The 19622-nt window shown below is 31.9% G+C and overlaps 1 protein-coding gene across 1 annotated transcript in view; it reads right to left on the bottom strand.

The window, feature by feature from the left end:
* LOC127704018 (glutamate receptor-interacting protein 2-like) overlaps nt 1–19622 on the bottom strand; it is a 30908-nt gene extending 11286 nt beyond the window's left edge. The window contains exons 1-12 of the mRNA XM_052208000.1: nt 19489–19622; nt 17397–17459; nt 15979–16050; nt 13874–13937; nt 12962–13107; nt 11535–11697; nt 9991–10136; nt 8710–8857; nt 6971–7170; nt 5938–6123; nt 3424–3613; nt 2522–2661 (exon numbers count right to left, since the gene is read on the bottom strand). Coding sequence (XP_052063960.1) covers nt 2522–2661; nt 3424–3613; nt 5938–6123; nt 6971–7170; nt 8710–8857; nt 9991–10136; nt 11535–11697; nt 12962–13107; nt 13874–13937; nt 15979–16050; nt 17397–17459; nt 19489–19537 — 1567 coding nt within the window. The 5' untranslated portion in view covers nt 19538–19622. The remainder of the gene's footprint in view (nt 1–2521; nt 2662–3423; nt 3614–5937; nt 6124–6970; nt 7171–8709; nt 8858–9990; nt 10137–11534; nt 11698–12961; nt 13108–13873; nt 13938–15978; nt 16051–17396; nt 17460–19488) is intronic.

Here is a 19622-nt window from a genome sequence, read left to right as displayed (position 1 = left end):
GTAAATATATATAAAAATTCCATTTCAGCCAAAGAAACATATCATATAATCATGTCAACATATCTAAAACAGGATTTTCTAAAAAAAATAATTCTAGGTGTAAATAAGCTTATAAAATCATGAAAAAAATACAGGTAATACAAAATCTCTGGATATTGATTGATAATTTGAACACGCATTTTGTTGATTCATTTAAAAAATGAACTTACATAATGTTGAAAGGATTGAAGAATTCTTATAATTTTGTAATTTCATGGACAGAAAATAGCTCTAACCATACCCACCACTTTTTTGCTGAAGGACCTTCTAAAAATCTCAAGATTCATGTCTACTTGTCTTGACTCCTGAGGTTCAAATTTTCTTTCTTACACAAATACATATATCATCATAAATGTTAGGGTTAAAAATAGAAACTGAATCACTTTACATTTTCTTGAGCTGTAGTTTAAATCTGAACCATTTAAAAATAGTATGATGTCTTAAAGGAGATTTGTGGTATTTGCCAATTAAGGAGACAGCAACCCAAAGACACAAAAAAAGCAAATCACAACTAAGGATCAAGATACAATCCTCAGCAATATATAAATGTTTATACAATATACCAAGCTATAAATTGATTTTAGTTTAGGAAAGTTAGCATACAGTATTTAAGATCTGCCATCGGCACCTGCTATTAATGGGCAAAAATATCAAAATATAATTAAAAAAAAAAACAAATGTTCATGTCTTTTGTGTGCATCAACTATACTTGCATCAAAGTGTTCAGTAAAAGCAAATTCTAATGGCTTTGTTTATAGAAAACAACATACTGCATTTGACCTGATGAACACTAAAAATAAAATTAGTTACCAAAATCTTGATTCGGCAATTTGACTTGCAGACTATTTTTTTCAATTTTGCAATGTAATTTTTCAACAATTTGATACTGCCAACAACTTTTGTAAATGTGATTACCTCTTACAGAACTTGACAAACTCAATTCCATTACTATACACATGTAGTAAAAATGCACACCAATAAAATTGATTCATCGACTGCATAATCTATATTTAGATATGCTGACCATTCTCATACAATAACTATAGTCTGTTTCGCAAACATTATGATAATTAACTGCAAGGCAGTCATACTTGATTCAGACTGACTGTCCTATTAAACGCACCGCATTCTAGAAAATTCAGCACCCGGGGGATGTTTATTGGGTAAAATACAGTATCCATATAATTAAACATCGTCTTATAGGCACATTTTTTAACAAACCAATACTGTCATAATTAAATCTAAAGTAAAATTAAGATAAAACTACTAAAATAGTCATTCTCTTTGTAGAAATCCTAAGTTATTGTAGGCAGGAGGAGTTCAGTTTCAAGACAGTTGATCAGCCTCACCCTCAATATGCAAAAAATGCATACTGTGTGCAACCTACTTACCGTATATGTGTCATTTGTTAGTGACTCAAAAGGAGGTTGATCATTTACCAAATGCTCATTTCTACAACCAATGAAGCTGAATAACATAAATCTGACACTCCAAACACTCACTTTTTCCACCAATGAAACTGATTGATACAAAGCTATCAGGGCTATTCCATTAAAATGTATGTGGGAGGGTAGGAAGGGAAGTTTAATTATTGAATGTGGGTCATTGGTCTTTTTTCAGTATGCGTCTATTACCATTACGCAAAATTATCTAAAAAATGGTTCTTGGTTGTAGGGATATTTTGAAAGTCCCTTCCTATCCTCCCACATACATTTTAATGGAATAGCCCTTACCAAAGGCCTTAGTTTTGTCAACCAATAAAACTGACTGTCATGACAATTATACTAATGCATAGAAATTGATATTACCACAACAAACAAACAAGCAAAAGCTTATAAAGGGTAAAAAAAGTCTTGTGTATCATTTTCAGTATATTTTTCCCTAACAAGATATATAGGGTAGGGAAATAGTCTACTAAAAATATCAAGAATTAAATAAATACAACAATAAAAGCTCTTTAATAGAAATTCTAAGCTTCTTCAGACAAATACATTTAAAACACAATAAAGCTGTCGAAAATAATTTATATAGCATTTGAATAATTGTGTGAGTAATTTTTTACCTTTCTTTAATCCTGTATTTACAAACAAAATAAGAAGCTGAAGGAATGCAAACCATCATAATTTTAGAAATTTTTTTTGACAGATTTCAATTTACTTGGTTATAAGGAGCTACAAAAGCATTATATGCAGGTTAAGTGGTCTATGAGGAATTCTGTGTTGCATGGGAAGCACATTGGAAATTCTTGCTTAGGAATGGAAAACTCCAGAAATTAACTTTATTCCAAAATAAGATTGAAGACGCAAAACTTCAGTTCCTTGAAAAGATACTGTGACAGTTTGGTTAATTTCTTTTCTGTAGCAAATGGGGATTAACCCATTAGACATGTATATCCTCTAAAACATGACAGACTTGTGTTGATTGGTTGTTGTTTCGATGACGTTTACAAGACATCAAATTTTTTTTACATTGAACTACAAACCTGCAACATCAAATTCCACTTCAAGATCACATCGATGTCTGCATTCTCTTAACAGCTGATTCACTTCATCAATAGTTTTATCTGACAAACTCTGTCCATTTACTGTTAATATTCTATCACCTTCTTGCATCAAGGCACATCTACATAAAAAATGTAACACAAGTTTATAAAAAGTACTATCTTATAATAAAGGAATTTCTTTTAATGCTTTGAAATGTTTTCGTTATTTGTGGAAAGGTTTGTTCTCAACCATTGAACATTGACCAAAAACAATGTATGGTATTCTAAATGTCCTTCCCTTCATCACTGTTGATCCACTTTGTAGAGTTTTATTTTTTCTCATATTGAGCAAATCATAACAATAAAGCTATTGGATGTACAGCAAACATAAATGAAATATTTGCCACTGGAAACTAAGCTAACAAAAATAAACAGTGAATCTAATACTCTGCCTTATTAATATTCTACACATTATTAATATTTGTTATGCTAAATCTTATCATATGAGGTTGGCAAGTAAGAATCCATCATGTTTTTCTCATGTCAATTTTGATAATTTTCTATTAAGAAAGCAAACCTACTAACATAAGCTGAAAGCCAAGTTTGAACTACAGGTTAGCCATTTTGTACATAAATAAAATACAAAATTACTCGAAACCTAACATAAAATTGATACTGAAAATCTTTAGCAAAATCTTAATTTGGCCTCTATTTACCATGTATTTTTTATTTACATGTTTTGATATGATTATAAGAAAACAAACATAGAACATGTCCCTATTACCCATATTCTAATTTTTGGAGGTTGTAACCTCACCAACAATTTAGCGAAAAAAATATGACAAATAATTAAGCTGTGCACATATTTTCCAAGTTAAAAACAATACTTGGTATGTATTTACCTGTCTGCAGCACTACCAGTCTGAACATAAGATACAACAGGGGCTTCCCCAAGGACAGAGGAATCATTAAAACTTCCTTCTACTGTTAAACCTAGTCCTCTGTAGTCTGCATACAGTCTGATCTCCATGATTTCTGATCGGCCTATCTGGTTGCCAAGCATAACTGATGTGGCAGTGGAGGATATGGAAACTGAACACAAAAAAGCAAAATAAAGTGTTTTATACTGAGCACTAACTAATAAAAAAAACTTAAACAAGAATATGTGTTCATAGGACAAGATGTTCAGCTCGCAATATCACATTTCCGTGTTTATTGTATTGTGAAATTAGTATAAAAACAGTAATTTGGCATATAATTAAAATAGATATAAGAAGATGTGGTATGAGTGACAATGAGACAACTCTCCATCCAAGTTAAAATTTATAAAAGTAAACCATTATAGGTCAAAGTACGAGTTCATATCATAATGCACATGTGTACTAAGTTTCCTGTTGATGTGACCACAACTTCATGGTAAACTAACTAAATAAAAATTGATAACCTGATATAGAAGGGGCCTACTAACGAACAGGCAAACAGACAGACTAATGAACGGACTAACAGGCAAACAGATGGATGCACAGGCCAGTCATAATGCCCCCTACTATGATAGGCAGGGCATAATAAGCTCATTTCCTACCTGAAATGTTTTAATTTTGCCTAGTTGCTGCATTCAAATTTTGTGTGATGTATTTTTAATATAAATTTTTTCCATATGAGTATTTGTGCATTTCCCCATTGAGTTTTAGTGTGTTGATTTGCTCTACAGGAGGTAGTCTGATGTCTCAAAATCTGTCTCAGTGAATAAAAAACATACCATTATTTTACTATGAGCATATTTGACTGAAAAATTAAAAGCTCATGCTGTTTTCTGAATGTATACATGCATTAAATGTACTGTACTTGCGTACAAAGGAAAGAATGGGAAATATCATATATGTGTATCAATTCATACAGAATATGCATAAAGTATTGGACATATCAAATTACTGAACAGCAATGTTTTCATGATAACATTTTGTTTCCACAGTTATTAATTTACATATTTCATTTGCCATTCAATGTTTATTCTATTCTTACGATAGACTTGCCAAATGCCAAAATGATTATATGAGGATGAGTCAAATAATTCATCAACTAATAGACAGTCATTGAGTTCACATAGTGAAAACATGTTCATCAAAATGTGTTTATCAAAGGGTTAAAAAACAATTTAATTGTAAAAGAATAAAAAACAAGAATGTGTCCATAGTACACAGATGCCCCACTCACACTATCATTTTCTATGTTCAGTGGACCGTGACATTGGGGTCAAAACTCTAATTTGGCATTAAAATTAGAAAGATTATATCATAGGGAACATATGTACTAAGTTTCGAGTTGATTGGACTTCAACTTCATCAAAAACTACCTTGACCAAAAACTTTAACCTAAAGAGGGACAGATGGACGGATGGACGGATGCACAGACTGAAAAACATAATGCCCCTCTACTACCGTAGGTGGGGCATAAAAATTATTCTTAAAGTTGTTACTGAAACACAGATGGATGGACAAATCATGAAAACTATCCTCTTGGATTCTCGATTTGGGTTGCTGTCTCATTTACATTAACCTCACATCTCCTTTAATTAATATTTGCACAAGATTACCTTTTCTTGGATCACTTTCTTATATAATAATATCATCTATTTAACAATACTTATAGGGTGGAAAGGTTCTTTCATTCAAAGTCCCCCACAACCAATGTACTTTTGCTTACTGTAAATTCATCATTATTCGTGGGATACCAATTTTCGTGCATTTTCGGGGTATAGCTGAACCACGACCATAAATATTCAAAAAATTACAAATTTTCTAAAGGCAATTTTTTGTATGCAGACTTTGGCAAAACCACTAAATCAGTATTCACTAAAAAGTAAGTACAAATGTATTCCTCCGTCCATCAAAATTGATACTTAATGTTTGGTGTTATATAATGTGAGATAGTTCAAATTTGGTAGCATAAGGGCTGTTCCATCAAAACATACATGATACCCAGGGAAGGTGCTTCAAAAATGGGGTAACCACCTATAGAGGCAAATTAAAATTTCACTTGCATTTCCACTGTGCAAAAACATAGATGATACCCACCCATAGATGAGATTCGGAAGTGCCTTCCCTGGGTCCCATGTTTGTTTTTATGGAACAGCCCTAATTATATGAACTTTTGTTCATATAATGTGAGATAGTTCAAATTTGGTAGCATAATTATATCAACTTTTGTTCCATTCAATGCTTTTTATATCTTTACAAAATTTAAATACTGGAAGATTCCAACAAATATCGAACAACAGTCTATGGTCGTTTTGACATTTAATTTCAACCATCAAAAATTTAAGCTTAAGTTGTGCCTTAATACATCAAACTATGCTTGATAATTTTTGTCAATATAAAAATTTGGACAAGTTTATGCCTTTAACATGTTTAACTTACCGTTGGATGTCTGTCTCTTATTCAGGTGTCTCTTCCTTCCGGACAACCTCAGTGTACTGGTACCAGATGACATGTTATATGCGGAACCTGTAGAGTTATACATATTGAAGCTACCAGGAGTAGAAAGAGAGGAGGGTATGGCTGGGACAGAAGCTGCATTGGACATGCTGCCAGTGGTGGAACGAACTAAAGGGAAAGTAGATATAAATAGCTATATAAATGTGAAAGTAAAAGATAATATATAAAAGACTGTCACTATAAATTTCATTTCAACTATAGAATTTATATGGTTCTAATTGTATATTGAATATATGCATGCAGTATACAAATATATAATGATAATAATTATACATATAGGGAATAATCAATTGGACACTTTTAATAAAAATTAAAAAACATAAAGCCTGAAAACCAAAGAAATATTGGATAAGGCATATTCCATTTAAACATACAAATATAAGCATATAAAACCAATCAGAATATTACATACTTCATTTTTAAGGTACATTTGTAAGTTAAAGTGGCTTAAAGTGTCCAACAATTTTTTTAAATTTTTTTGACCTGTGACAGATCTTAAAGAGATACAAATATTCCCAAATCTAACCAAAAAGTGAAGATGCCAAATATATAACTATATGACCTGAAGTTTCAAACATAGAGTTAAATAAGCCTTTCCTGGGTGCTATGTAAGTTCAAATGTAACAAAAAATGAGACACTCTTAATTATTTGTATTTTTTTTTTATTTATCAACTTCACTAAGAACTTGTGTTTTTTTTTAATTTCTTTAAAAGTGGCCTATCTATAGATTTATAAAAATAGTTGTTTCAGTTTTTAACAGATTTAATTCAACTCATGCTAGTCAAACAAGCCAGCAAATTTATTCTGCAGAAAACTATCACTTCAATCAAATATAAATATAAGACTAGCTGCTAATTTTGCAAATCACTTCCTCACAAAATGACTTATTCAAATAATTCTTAGTTAAAAATATGATCCTACAATGCTTTATCTAAAATCACATTATGTATATACCTAAATTACTTTTAATCCCTCTTCTTGATATTATATCTCTGGAAGTATGTTGTTCTACGATCCTTGCTGGTAATATTTCCAGGGTGACCACTTCATCAAGGCTACATTTTAGTAGTTGTGTAGCCTCAGCAATAGACATGTGTTCAACACTGGTCCCTTCAATGGATCTTATTAGGTCACCTACATGCAATGCTCCACACCTGAAAGTAGATTTATTGTTAAATTCTCCACATTATTTGATTGAGTAACTAGATAATCTGAGATATAAGTATCAATATTTTCTGTGTAGTAAACTTGAGAGTTATTCAAAACAGGGTAATTTTATAATAAAAGTCCTTCAACCTTTTCTATAAAAAAAACATCACAGTATCATAGATGTACTTTACTGTTTAACAACATTTTGGTGTATTTTCAAACATATGACATAAAGATAAGACAGCTTAAAACTGCAATTTTGACAGATTTTGGCAAATGTTAAGTATAAATTCAAAAATATTTGAGAAGGACATCCTTAACCAAAACTTCTTTAAAGCTGTGAAATGTTTTTTGATTACAAATAATTCATTTTGGTTAGAGACGTTCTTCGATGCAACTTTTAAAAAAAAAATTGTTTTTTTGCAGCAATATATATAGCACTGAATATCATTTTCTTTTAATTCAAATATGTTCAATTGCTAAAATTTTGTGTGATAATATCATATACACTGTTTAATATTCAAACCAGTCGGATTTGATAACATTTTGATTTTGACCTTGTGACTGAAACTAACATATGGGAAATTGGACCTACCTCTTTTTCATAAGAGCTATTCCAGAAAAAAATGTAGAGTGGGGGGGGGCATAGTGCATTATGGTGTGAAAAGTTGTTCTGATACCAATCACCCACGTATTGTTAATATAAAGAATACAATTGAGAATGGAAATGGGGATTATGTCAATGAGACAACAATCCGACCAAAGAGCAAAAAACAGCCGAAGGCCACCAATGGGTCTTCAACACAGCTAGAAAATCCCGCACCCAGAGGCGGGCTTCAGCTGGCCCCTAAATAAAAATGTGTACTAGTTCAGTGAAAATGGACATCATATTTAACTCCAAAACATATAAATGAACTAAAATTAAAAAAAAAACCAGACTAACAAAAGCCAGAGGCTCCTTACTTGGGACAGGGGCAAAAATGCAGCAGGGTTAAACATGTTTTGTGAGATCTCAACCGTCCCCCTTTACCTCTAGCAAATGTAGAATAAACAAACACACAGCAATACGCACAATAAAACTCAGTTTAAAAGAAGTCCAAGTCCGATGTTAGAATAGATAACAAAAGAAACTAAGCAAAATGACAATGATACATAAATGAACAAAGGACTACTAGCAGTTACTGACATGCCAGCTCCAGACCTCAATTAAACTGATTGAAAGATTATGTCTTCATCATATGAAAATCAAGCACAATCCCGTCCATTAGGGGTTTAGTATCATACCATCCTAAAATATATGAGAAGATTCAGAAGAACATAACCCGTATCATGCCAACAACTGGTTTTAGAACAAACGTGTTTATTTCCGATGCAAAGACCCTATGATTGAATCCATATTAATACCAAAATATGCCGTCTGCCTTCCCACCCCTCCATACATTTTTTTCTGGAATAGCCCTAAGTATAACAGATACTGTAGGTACTTTTTAATAAATCATATTTATTAGCAATTTAGAATTCACCTATCAGACATTCCAACATACCTGTCTGCTAAGCTCATTGGATCAATGCCATCAATAGACAAACACCATTTTCCCTGATGTGATGTCTGTGAAAGTCCTAGACCTAAGGATGTCCCAGGTACTCTGCCTATTTCTACCAACAATGGTCCGGTAGCATTCTTAATGGTATCTGTAAATAAAAAAAAGAAAACAATATGAATGAGAATGATTAAACAAGGCACTGTTTGGTAGAGTAAGCTGGAATAACCCCTGCTAGCAAGCAAGATTTGTTCTGTCACCTGTGATTGCTACTGTCAGTTTAAAGTGTAATGTTCTGTCACCTGTGATTGCTACTGTCAGTTTAAAGTGCAATGTTGACTACCAAAATAAAATGCATTAATAAGTATATACAGGAAAATGAAAAGAAATAAGAGAAAAATGAGTCTATGGGACACTGATGTCCCACTTGTAAATATGCAAGAGTCAATGTAGTAAAGTTAGAGTGCGAAAAACAGCAAATTCAGCTATTTTTTCCTTTATAAAGAAAGGTAACTTAAGAATGATGAAAATGACACCACCCATCTGATCTGAGTTTGGTGTTAATAAGCAGTGAATATAAGTTTAGATGAGACAAACTAATGTTAGTGTGCAGAAATGGCAAATTTAGCAATTTTTCCATTTATAAAGTGACATAACTAAATAAAAATGAAAGTGACGCCACCCAAATTCAAACTTGATCTGTGTTTTGTGGAAATGAGCATTGTGTATAAGTTTATTAACATTTGGTTAAGGCAAACTAAAATTAGAGAATGAAAACTTATTTTGGATCATAAGAACGTAATGACAGACGGACAAGGGTAAAATTTAATGCACCCTCCATCACAGCAGGGACATAAAATTCATAAAATGCTCAGGGACTATCATGAAGCTTTTGTCCATGTTTTAAAAAATTTCCATGAAAGTTATTAAAAGTTGCTAATAAATCTTTCTCACACAGATTTGACTAGGTGTTCACTTCAAAATAGAAAATAAGTCCATTTATTAGCAAAATAATTTTACTCAAGAAATATCTCTTTATTATTAGTTGCATAGGTAAAATACAGAAAAAATTTTAACACATTTTTTTTTTATTTTGCTCTAGATGCTATCTCTTGATCAGAAAGAAAATTGTGTCCAAGTTTCATAAAATTCCATGAAGGTTTGAGGTGCCACTGTGACTTTATATAGAAGTAATAATTACAATGGCAAGAACATATTAATACAGAATCTGAGAAATGGGGGCAATTATGAAAATACTCAAGAATCATTTCACAAATTACTAACCTATAACAGACATATCATATTCAACTGTAAAGTTAGCTTCATGTCCACATTGTTGCAGGAACATTGAGGCCTCAGACAGGGTAAAATGTGCAACATTGTATTCATTGATTGCAATAATTCTATCTCCAACCTGTATGGACCCTTCTCTGAAAAAATAAAGTAACTCATTAATAAACAGACACAATAAGAACAAGAACAAGAACATGTTTATATATTTTATTTATTTATTTTTTATTTTATTTTTGGTTTTTATGTTATCACATCTAATATTTTGTATACATATAGATTCTACCACTACATCGAGTGTGATACGATATTTATCCACTCGAGACAGTTAAACTTTCAAATTTAAAACGCGAGGCTCGCCGAGCGTTTTAAATATTTAAAATTTAACTGTTGAGAGTGGATTAATATCGTATTACACAAGATTTGGTGGTGGAATCTGTTTCTCTAATGATTTTCAAACAATACGCAGGCAAATTTATTCCTTCTTTTCGAATGATCTGTAAAAAGATGTGTTCTTTCTATGTGACGTCATCAGGCATGGTCGCCTTTTTTCATGCCGTCACAATAGGAAATTCAGAGGAAAGCAAGAAAATTCAACGTCATAATCGGATTTTAACCAATTGAGAGCTGAAATCAAACGAACCACACGTTGATTAAATTTTTTTTATACAATGGGTGCAGAAAGGGATAAATTGACGAAGAATTAGAGAAATGTTTTTATCTTCTCTGTAACCTTTGTACTTGCATGGTTTTATGAGAATAAACTATCTATCTATCTATCAACCCAGAATACTTGCAAATCCAATGATACAATTTATAAACCTTAAATACCCAGACATCATGAAGATTTAATTTGCAAAAGCATTTTGAGAGAATCAGATATGAAGAACGAAGTGATACTTAAAAAAAATCTTGCTTCTGAATGAAAAATTATTCAAATCTTTATGAAAATAATCATCATATAATTATTAAATTGCCTACAGAAATTTCTGATACACTATCAAGCAAACAAGAAAAATATATTTGTATCTACATAATCCAAAATTACTTCTTACATTTTGTATTTTGCCTACTTTGCAAAAAAAACTTACAATAATTTATCTCAGCATCTGTTAAATAATTTTTTTTTTTCTTATTTTTTCACAAATTACAAAAATTAGACATGTACATGATAACAAAAAACTAAAAAACATTGAAGGAAGTTATACCATAAACTCTTTTTTCCCTTGCAAATTGTGTATCCAACTTGACTTAGGCCAAAATAAAAAAAATACTAAATTCTCATCATACTTTTAAATCAAGATGGACTGACAAATTTGTGCATTTTTTCTCCATAATTTGTGAAAACTTCTAGCAAAGAAAAACAGAAAAAAACTGCAATAAAACATTTGCTGTGGTCTAAAAAATTCTGGACAGGCGGGGATGAGAATCTACATTTTTTTTCATTATGGCCTCAACTAGAATATTCAAATAATTAAATATACAATATTAACATACTTTCCAGTTTGCAATGATACATTAACCCACTGAAGTATTACCTATCGGCTGATCCTCCTGGTCTTATTTGAGTGACAGTTAAGGCTCTAGATTTCTGTGGGTTGTTATCGTATCCTCCACGCAGAGTAAATCCAAACCCTCCACTATCTCTTTCCAGGGACACAGTATGTTGTTTACAACAAACAGAAAAGGAACTTGAAAATGCTGCAAATAAAACAGAGAAAATAAGAAACAAATGCAAAATAAGAAGAATTATGCCATACTTGGTGTTTAGTAAATAAAAAAAATTATGTGCAAATAAAAATCAATGGCAATTGTTTTGTATCAGCCATCTGTGACGAAATCTATATCAGTCACAGTTGCACAGGCATTAACAAACCCCAACAGGAAAAAAACCCATCCATTTTAACTTTTATAATGAAGTGTATATGACATGGCATTATCAATATCACGCTCAGTTTCAACCCTCAACCATTAAAATCCCTCAAGCAGATCTCTCCTAGCCAACAATACTTTACTCTTACTTCTAAATAAATCATGCCTAGTGGAGAAGCAGCAAATTCCAAATTTTTATGGCTTTGGTTTGCCCCATCCAGAATGGAATGAGAATTTTTTATTATTAATAGTGGCTTTCAGAGTCCCTTACATTATCAGTGATCTGATTTACTTAGGTTAAAAAAGTTACCATTGTGAAGGCATAAAAATGCTTCAATGCATTAGGCCATAAAAAAGAATATGTTTGTTTGCCCTAACCCTACCTACCCAGAAAATAGCTGCCTACTCAAAATCTTTTAATGTCCTGATGTGAAAAAGTTTTTTTTCAATCAGATAGGTATGAAGATTAAAAAATATCTGACACTTCAGTTTCTTTTTGTCGAAAAAAGAAAAAGAAAATGCCTAATTACCTACTCACTGTCTCTACCTTTGGGTAGGGTTTGGGCAAACCAAAATATTTTTAAGTATGGCCTTATTCTTAAACTGCTTAATGTTTTTATTTTCATTAACATATATCTTCTATGGATTCATTTGATTTTGTGTGTAGTAATTTTCTTGGATTGGGAACAAATTTTATTTTCGAGGATATTTGATTTTGTGGTTTTGCCTAAGTCTACAGTCAAGCATAAAGCAAATTTGTACTTTGGTGAAATTTGTGGCTTTAAATCAATACCCATGAAATTCACAAAAAATGAAAATTGGTAAACCACAAATAAGTGGGTCTCATTGGGGTCCATGCGTGACCCGGGATTGCCGATTTTTTGTAAGCATGACACGTGAAAGTCAAATTATTGTGCCGTGAAAATGGGAAATGAAGTCTAGCGGGACACGGGAAATTACAAAAAAATGAGAATTGCTTACATACATATAGTCTAAGCAGGATACGGGAATCTGACAAAACAGTAAGGGGGATCCGGGATCAGAACCCCCAAATAAGACCCCCGATTAATAACCAATCCCCAGTATTACTTACAATTATCAGGAAGTTGATATTCTACTTCAAGTATAACATGTTCTCCAGTGTTCTTTAATAAGTTGATTATTTCGTCATGTTTCATTCCATCTGTCTTTATACCATTAACAGACAAGATGATATCATCTACTTCTAAGGAATCAGATCTGTAAAAGTAAATGAGATTATATTGCCTATGGTTTATATTTCTCAACTCAAGTATCTGCTATGTATGATCTTTGGGATTATTTAAGCAGTGGTTTAGACGTTCAATGTGTGGTTTGCTTGTTTTCAGATCTTAATGGTCACAGGGATCACCACAGAATTTATTTTAAGGGTGGTGTTCAAGAAAAAAAAAAAAATTGAAATTACAATCACACAAGATCTTTATTGTAGATCATAATCTGTTAATTTGGAAAAAGATAAATAAATTAAAGCCATTGTAAAAAAAAATTGAAATAATGGCATGAATTTATACTTTTGAAGTAAAAATTGTCAAAACTTTTACCTTTTCATCACATTTTTCAAAAATTCAAGGGTGGTGTTGAGATTTCAAGAGTGGTGCTGGAGATTTAAGGGTGGAGCCGAAAATTTAAGGGTGGAGGAGCTCCACCCTTAAATAGCCTGTGGTGATCCCTGGGTCATCCTCAATAGTGATGTTAAATTACCTTGCTGTTCTTTGATTTTACCTGATTTGTGAATACATGAACAAAATATGCATGATGATGACACACAGACAGAAATGTTTCTAAAAGCAAGCCTTAAAATTTCCATATATATCATCTCAAAACTGTAGGAAACAAATCTTATAACTACATCTTATTCGATAAGATATATCTAGAATGTTATTAAAATTTAAATGTAAGATGTACCTATCATCTTGTACAATAAGATTTATCTAGAATATTATTAAAAATTACTCTAAAGATATACCTATGAGCAGTTCCTCCTGGTCTTATACTTGATACTGTGGGTCTAAAACCTTTATCCTCTCCTCCTGGAAGTACACAGTTTAAACATACAATCTCAATTACTTTTCCACAATGATTTATGTAAGCTTTAAACTTTTCACTAAGATCATGATGATATTCCGGTATATGAGTAATGCATTCATTAATAAAATTGAGAATGGAAATGGGGAATGTGTCAAAGAGACAACAACCCGACCATAGAGCAGACAACATTAATGACTTACAAACTAATCTTTTTTTCTGTTGAAATTGGTTCGATTGTCTTTACATTTTCTCTAGCATATGGTTCAACGTAACAATAGATATCAATAGACAATTACAATTAAAACAACATCATTGAAGATTTTTTTACAAAATCAAAGTGCTTGTTAGCACTACAGGGTAAAGATTGCATTCATTTTGCGATGGGAACTAAAAATTAAACATTGCCTTTGTACTAGCAATGGAAGGCAATATTTTCAATAAGTGATATCTTCTTTTGTCCATAACTGTAGTTGGTTCAACTACAATTTTGAACAAAGGAAGATAACTCCAAATTTAATATTACCTTTCATTGCTTTGTAGATTCACTCATATAATTTTCAATAAAATAGTTTTCTTGGCAAGAATGTTTCTACTCATACACAACATTTTGTTACATAAATATCTGAATATTTATTTCATATCTAATAGCTTGAAATGTACGTTGATAGGATGTAAATATAGATTCTACCACTCTATCGAGTGTGATATGATATTTATCCACTCGAGAAACTCGCCGAGCGTTTTAAATATTTAAAATTTAACTGTCGAGAGTGGATAAATATAGTATTACACGAGATTTGGTGGTGGAATCTGTTTCTCTAATGATTTTCAAACAGTCATATGCAGGCAAACTTATTCCTTCTTTTTGAATGATCTGCAAAAAGATGTGTTCTTTCTATGTGACGTCATCAGGCATGGTCGCCTTTTTTCATGCCGATACAATAGGAAATTCAGAGGAAAGCAAGAAAATTCGACGTCATAATCGGATTTTAACCAATGAAGAACTGAGATCAAACGAACCACACGTTGATTAAATTTTTTTATACAATGGGTGCAGAAAGGGATAAATTGACGAAGAATTAGAGAAAAGAATATTCACCTCAAGCACAATGTGTTTCTACTCTCAAAAGTTGTGATAAGGTTTGGAAAATACATGTATCAAGCCAGTCCCAGTCCCAAACGGGTTTTGATTCCATAAATGCAATCTTTACCCCCAAAAAAAGTATTATGCAAGTACACTAAATTTTGCCTCAATTACTGCAAGTTGCATGTTTTTTCTGATTTTAGATTTAGACTTCATTCCAAGCTACAATGCCAGCCACTTTTCTTTCTGAGACCATGTACCCAACTTAACCAAATTCTTGACAAAATATCAAATTATTCCTTTATACAGAAGCTGAGTAGTATGTAATAAAAATAATGGACAAACAAAAAGACAGACAAGGTAACCGAAGTATACCAACCACTAAGTGAATGAGGGTATATTCTAATATGATGTTCTTTTTTTGCTTTGGTAACAAAGCCATGTATATTTGAATAAAACATGGGCTGCACGTGATTGACGTCACAATTGAAATTGCAATGTCAGTTGTATTTTAAACAACGCCAAAGATCAAAATGGATATTTGTGTTGGTGTTACTCGCTAGGAAATTGAATAAAATCATTCTAAGAGTAAGTTTACATGTATTTGTTCATTTTTTATTGTGAAACGGTTAATTTTCTATATTGTTTTGGCTTCATCAAATCAAAATGGCTGTCTTTCGAACGTGTATTATAGGTTCGCTTCAGAGGATAAAAGTTCTAAATTTTCCTATTAGAATCGAAATAATTCTATCATGCCATGCTCTATGCTCATTTTAACATGGGTAGGTATTATATTTGTCCACATTTTAAACCTCACTTTCGCTCGGTATAAAGATATTAACAAATATAATGTCTACCCATGTTAAAATTAGCATAGAGCATGGCATGAAAGAATTATATCTTAAATAAAATATAACATTTACATCTGAGTTTTCCAAAAGAATTGAATATTTCTTTACCTGATACAATAAATCCCAGACCACAACCATCTTGTTTATACAGTTCGATGACAGCAATGCCCTTCCTGTCATCTATAAATAAAAGAAAATAGACAAGTCTTCATTTAAATTTAAAGATATACATTTTGCAAGTGAAATCTTGCTTACAGTCATAACAAGATTTTCTGAACTAAATTCACACAGGTTCTCTAATGCCTTATTTAATCTTTTATGGAATAATATTCCTCAATGCATTTATGAAGCATTATCACCTTCTATCAACAAATTAGGCTCAAAAAAGTGCTAAGGACCTTCTTACTGTGATTTTGATATAAAGAACAGCAATATAAACACTTTTCTTTCCTGTTGATATTGTGAAGTGCTAGTAAGGATATTGTGCAATGAATATATTAATTCTTGAATAATTTCCGTTCTTTTGCAATGATAGATGAATTCTCAAAAGATTTTGACAGGTTTCTCAACAAACTGTAAGCAATGTAAGAGCACACCTATGCTCTTACTTTTTATTTTAGTTTTTGGTCTTGAAATGATAGATTTTATTTCACTTAAATTCACTACATGTATCAATATATATGAACTTTATGTAAATAGACACGACAATTATAACTATCATAACAACTATTAATTTTAGAATTACATTTGTAATTCTATAACTACATTTTTGTCAAGCCTGTGACTTTTGTCGCAAAAGCAAGACATAGCGATCCTACATTCCGTCGGCGTCGCTGGCGGCGGCGTCGTCCACAAATATTCACTCTGTGGTTAAAGTTTTTGAAATTTTAATAACTATCTTAAACTATCCTGCATTTCAACCAAACTTGGACAGAAGCTTGTTTATAATCATAAGATAGTATCCAGAAGAAAATTTTGTAAAAAAAAAGTCCTGTTTATCCGTATTTTACTCATATATGGACTTAGTTTTTCTGCCAGTTAACATAACATTCACTCTGTGGTTAAAGTTTTTCAAATTTTAATAACTTTCTTAAACTATCCTGGATTTGTACTACACTTGGACAGAAGCTTGTTTATGATCAAAAGCTAGTAACTAGAAGGAAATTTTGTAAAAATGTATTTCCTATTTTTCCATATATTACTTATAAATGGACTTAGTTTTATTCCAGTTAACATTACGTACAGTCTGCAATTAAAGTTTTTAGAACATTTATTAGATTCATAAACCTTCTTGGATTTTTACCAAACTTGAACAGAACTTCTTACAATCAAAAGATAGTATCTAGAGGAAAATTTTTAATAATTTTTTCCCCATTTTTGTTGAGCCTGCAACTAACAGCAAAAGTAAGCGAGACACTGGGTTCCGCGGAACCCTTACGATTTTTTTATTTCCTGGTTATATTAGTGCATATGTATGTGTGTGTGTGTGTGGTGGTGGTTGATTCATATCCATGAAACAAGTGTACCTTCACATGAATCTTCTATTACTGCATTTTGATTATGCTTTCTTTCTTTTAGCTTCAAAAGATCTGAAATAAATATTATAAAAAACAATTATGACTTAAACTTAAAACTCTTTATGGGACATAATAATATTACATGTACACATTTGGCTAATTCTATCTAAAGCTCTTAAATTCTTTTATGTTTACAGTTAGACATGTTGGAAGTGAACACAGTGCATGCCAAAATTCTTAATTTATGTAAAAAAAAAATTTAAATAAGTGCTGAGCAGTTACAAACCTGTGCACCTGGAAAAAGCATGGCACGAACCAGATAATTAAATCTTAAATCCATTTTATGTGAAAATTATAAACTTTGTTCCCACAGTATATGCATAAGTTGCAAAATTAAACTAAGTTAGGAAAAATGTTATGAATGTTTCCCCCTGTGATAATTGTAGTGAACTGTATAAATAAACATGGACAATTGAGGGACAATGGATTCATGTATCAGCTAAAATATGTGATTTAAACTGTGTAAATGAGTGGAATATATCAAATGAAATTCAGATGTTCGTTTATTTTGGCACCTTCAGCGGGAACCTTAAGAAAAGAATCTAAAAATCCAGGTTCGTTTATTTTGGCACCTTCAGCGGGAACCTTAAGAAAAGAATCTAAAAATCCAGGTCCGTTTATTTTGGCACCTTCAGCGGGAACCTTAAGAAAAAAATCTAAAAATCGAGGTAAGTCTTTTTAATTTTCTGAAACATAAAATGCATTTCAAATTAAAATATCTAGTTCCTGCCATGCTTTAAAACTGTTCCAGGTTCACAGGTATTTCTGAGTAAATTTTGTGGTGTAAACTTTGCCATATTTCATGGTAAAAATTTCTCTCTGGTCTCCTATTTGCGCTTTTTGTCATGATTGCTTCCTTAGTCAGTCAGGTTACGTATCAAGGGTTTACCAGGTATAGCCCCTTGAAAATACTTCGGAGAAAATATTTTACCCGGAAGTTTTCATTTCTACCAAACTGTGCCCACGCATATCAAAATGCAATAATAAGTCACAGAACTGAGACAGTGAAAACACCGAACATACGGACAGGAATTGACATATGATTTGGCTGACCTGCATCTATTTCATCGGTCAGGACTGTCGGCGTTTGGCACAGACTGTTATTTGTTAGTTCCTTCTGAGGAACCTTTACTATCTGAAATTATAAGTTTATATCTCCCTAAGGGAGTATAAATGGTAGAATGGTTGATTTGGGTCATACCACTAATGCACTGACAGATCTTCAACAATATCATCACCAAGATACAATTCACGTAGAACCAGCTTACTTGTTCACAGAAATTGTAAGGGTCCTATATTTTGAGTAAATTATTAACCTTGACACACACATGATCTAGTAAATGTCAAAAGACATTCTCCTTCTTCCGGTAAGCGGCCACCGTCAACTGGTTGACTATTCTGCCACATTTTGGAGTGAGCGCATGAAATATTTTTGAAATTTATTAAACAAAAAGAGAATGGGTGCAATTTAATATATATACAGGTGCAATTAAAAACATGGCATTTAATCTAATGACGGAGCTGAGCCTTGAAGGATTCAGGACTCTAGAGACAGTAGAGTTGGGCAAGGTGTTCCACTCTCTGATTGTTCTGGGATAGAACGACTCCTTCCGTACAGTTGACATGACATCTTATGCAATCAATTTGATCGAGAGGGCAACAAAACTCGTTTTGGTTTTCAGTTACTTTCTTGGATTTATAGTCATAAATAGGATACGATTTCCTGCAAATTTGTATTTTAAAAGTGCACGGTTTACTGCAAATTCGTATTTGTGATAACTTTTATTTGATAAGTATGAAGATAAACAAAACAATCATGTACCAAAATTCCTGGGCTTATCAGGTAACACCTGTCTCATATTAACTAAAATTAAGCAATCATTTAGATCCAGCATAAGTATAAAAATCATGTCTTTATATGTTCTCCAGGATCTAAAGATGACAGTAGGGGTAATCCTTTTTTTTCTGAAAGAAATGTTAATTTTCAACAATAAACATCTCACTAGATACTGTAAGACTATAACTCAAATATTTAAGTCACCTGGCTCATAAACTGAACCTCTCAGACAGTCAGGCTTCCACCCTGGCATTTTACTACATATTTCACATAAATGTTGTCAATTTTAATCGTTTTCAATGTTTTCAAAAATTTTCATTTTCTTCTTTCTGTTCGGA

Source organism: Mytilus californianus, unplaced genomic scaffold, assembly GCF_021869535.1.
Source record: "Mytilus californianus isolate M0D057914Y unplaced genomic scaffold, xbMytCali1.0.p SCAF_1, whole genome shotgun sequence".
In the NCBI taxonomy this organism is placed as follows: Eukaryota; Metazoa; Mollusca; class Bivalvia; order Mytilida; family Mytilidae; genus Mytilus; species Mytilus californianus.
The sequence above is the reverse complement of the archived record's forward strand: the minus strand, read 5'-3'. Positions and strand labels throughout refer to the sequence as shown.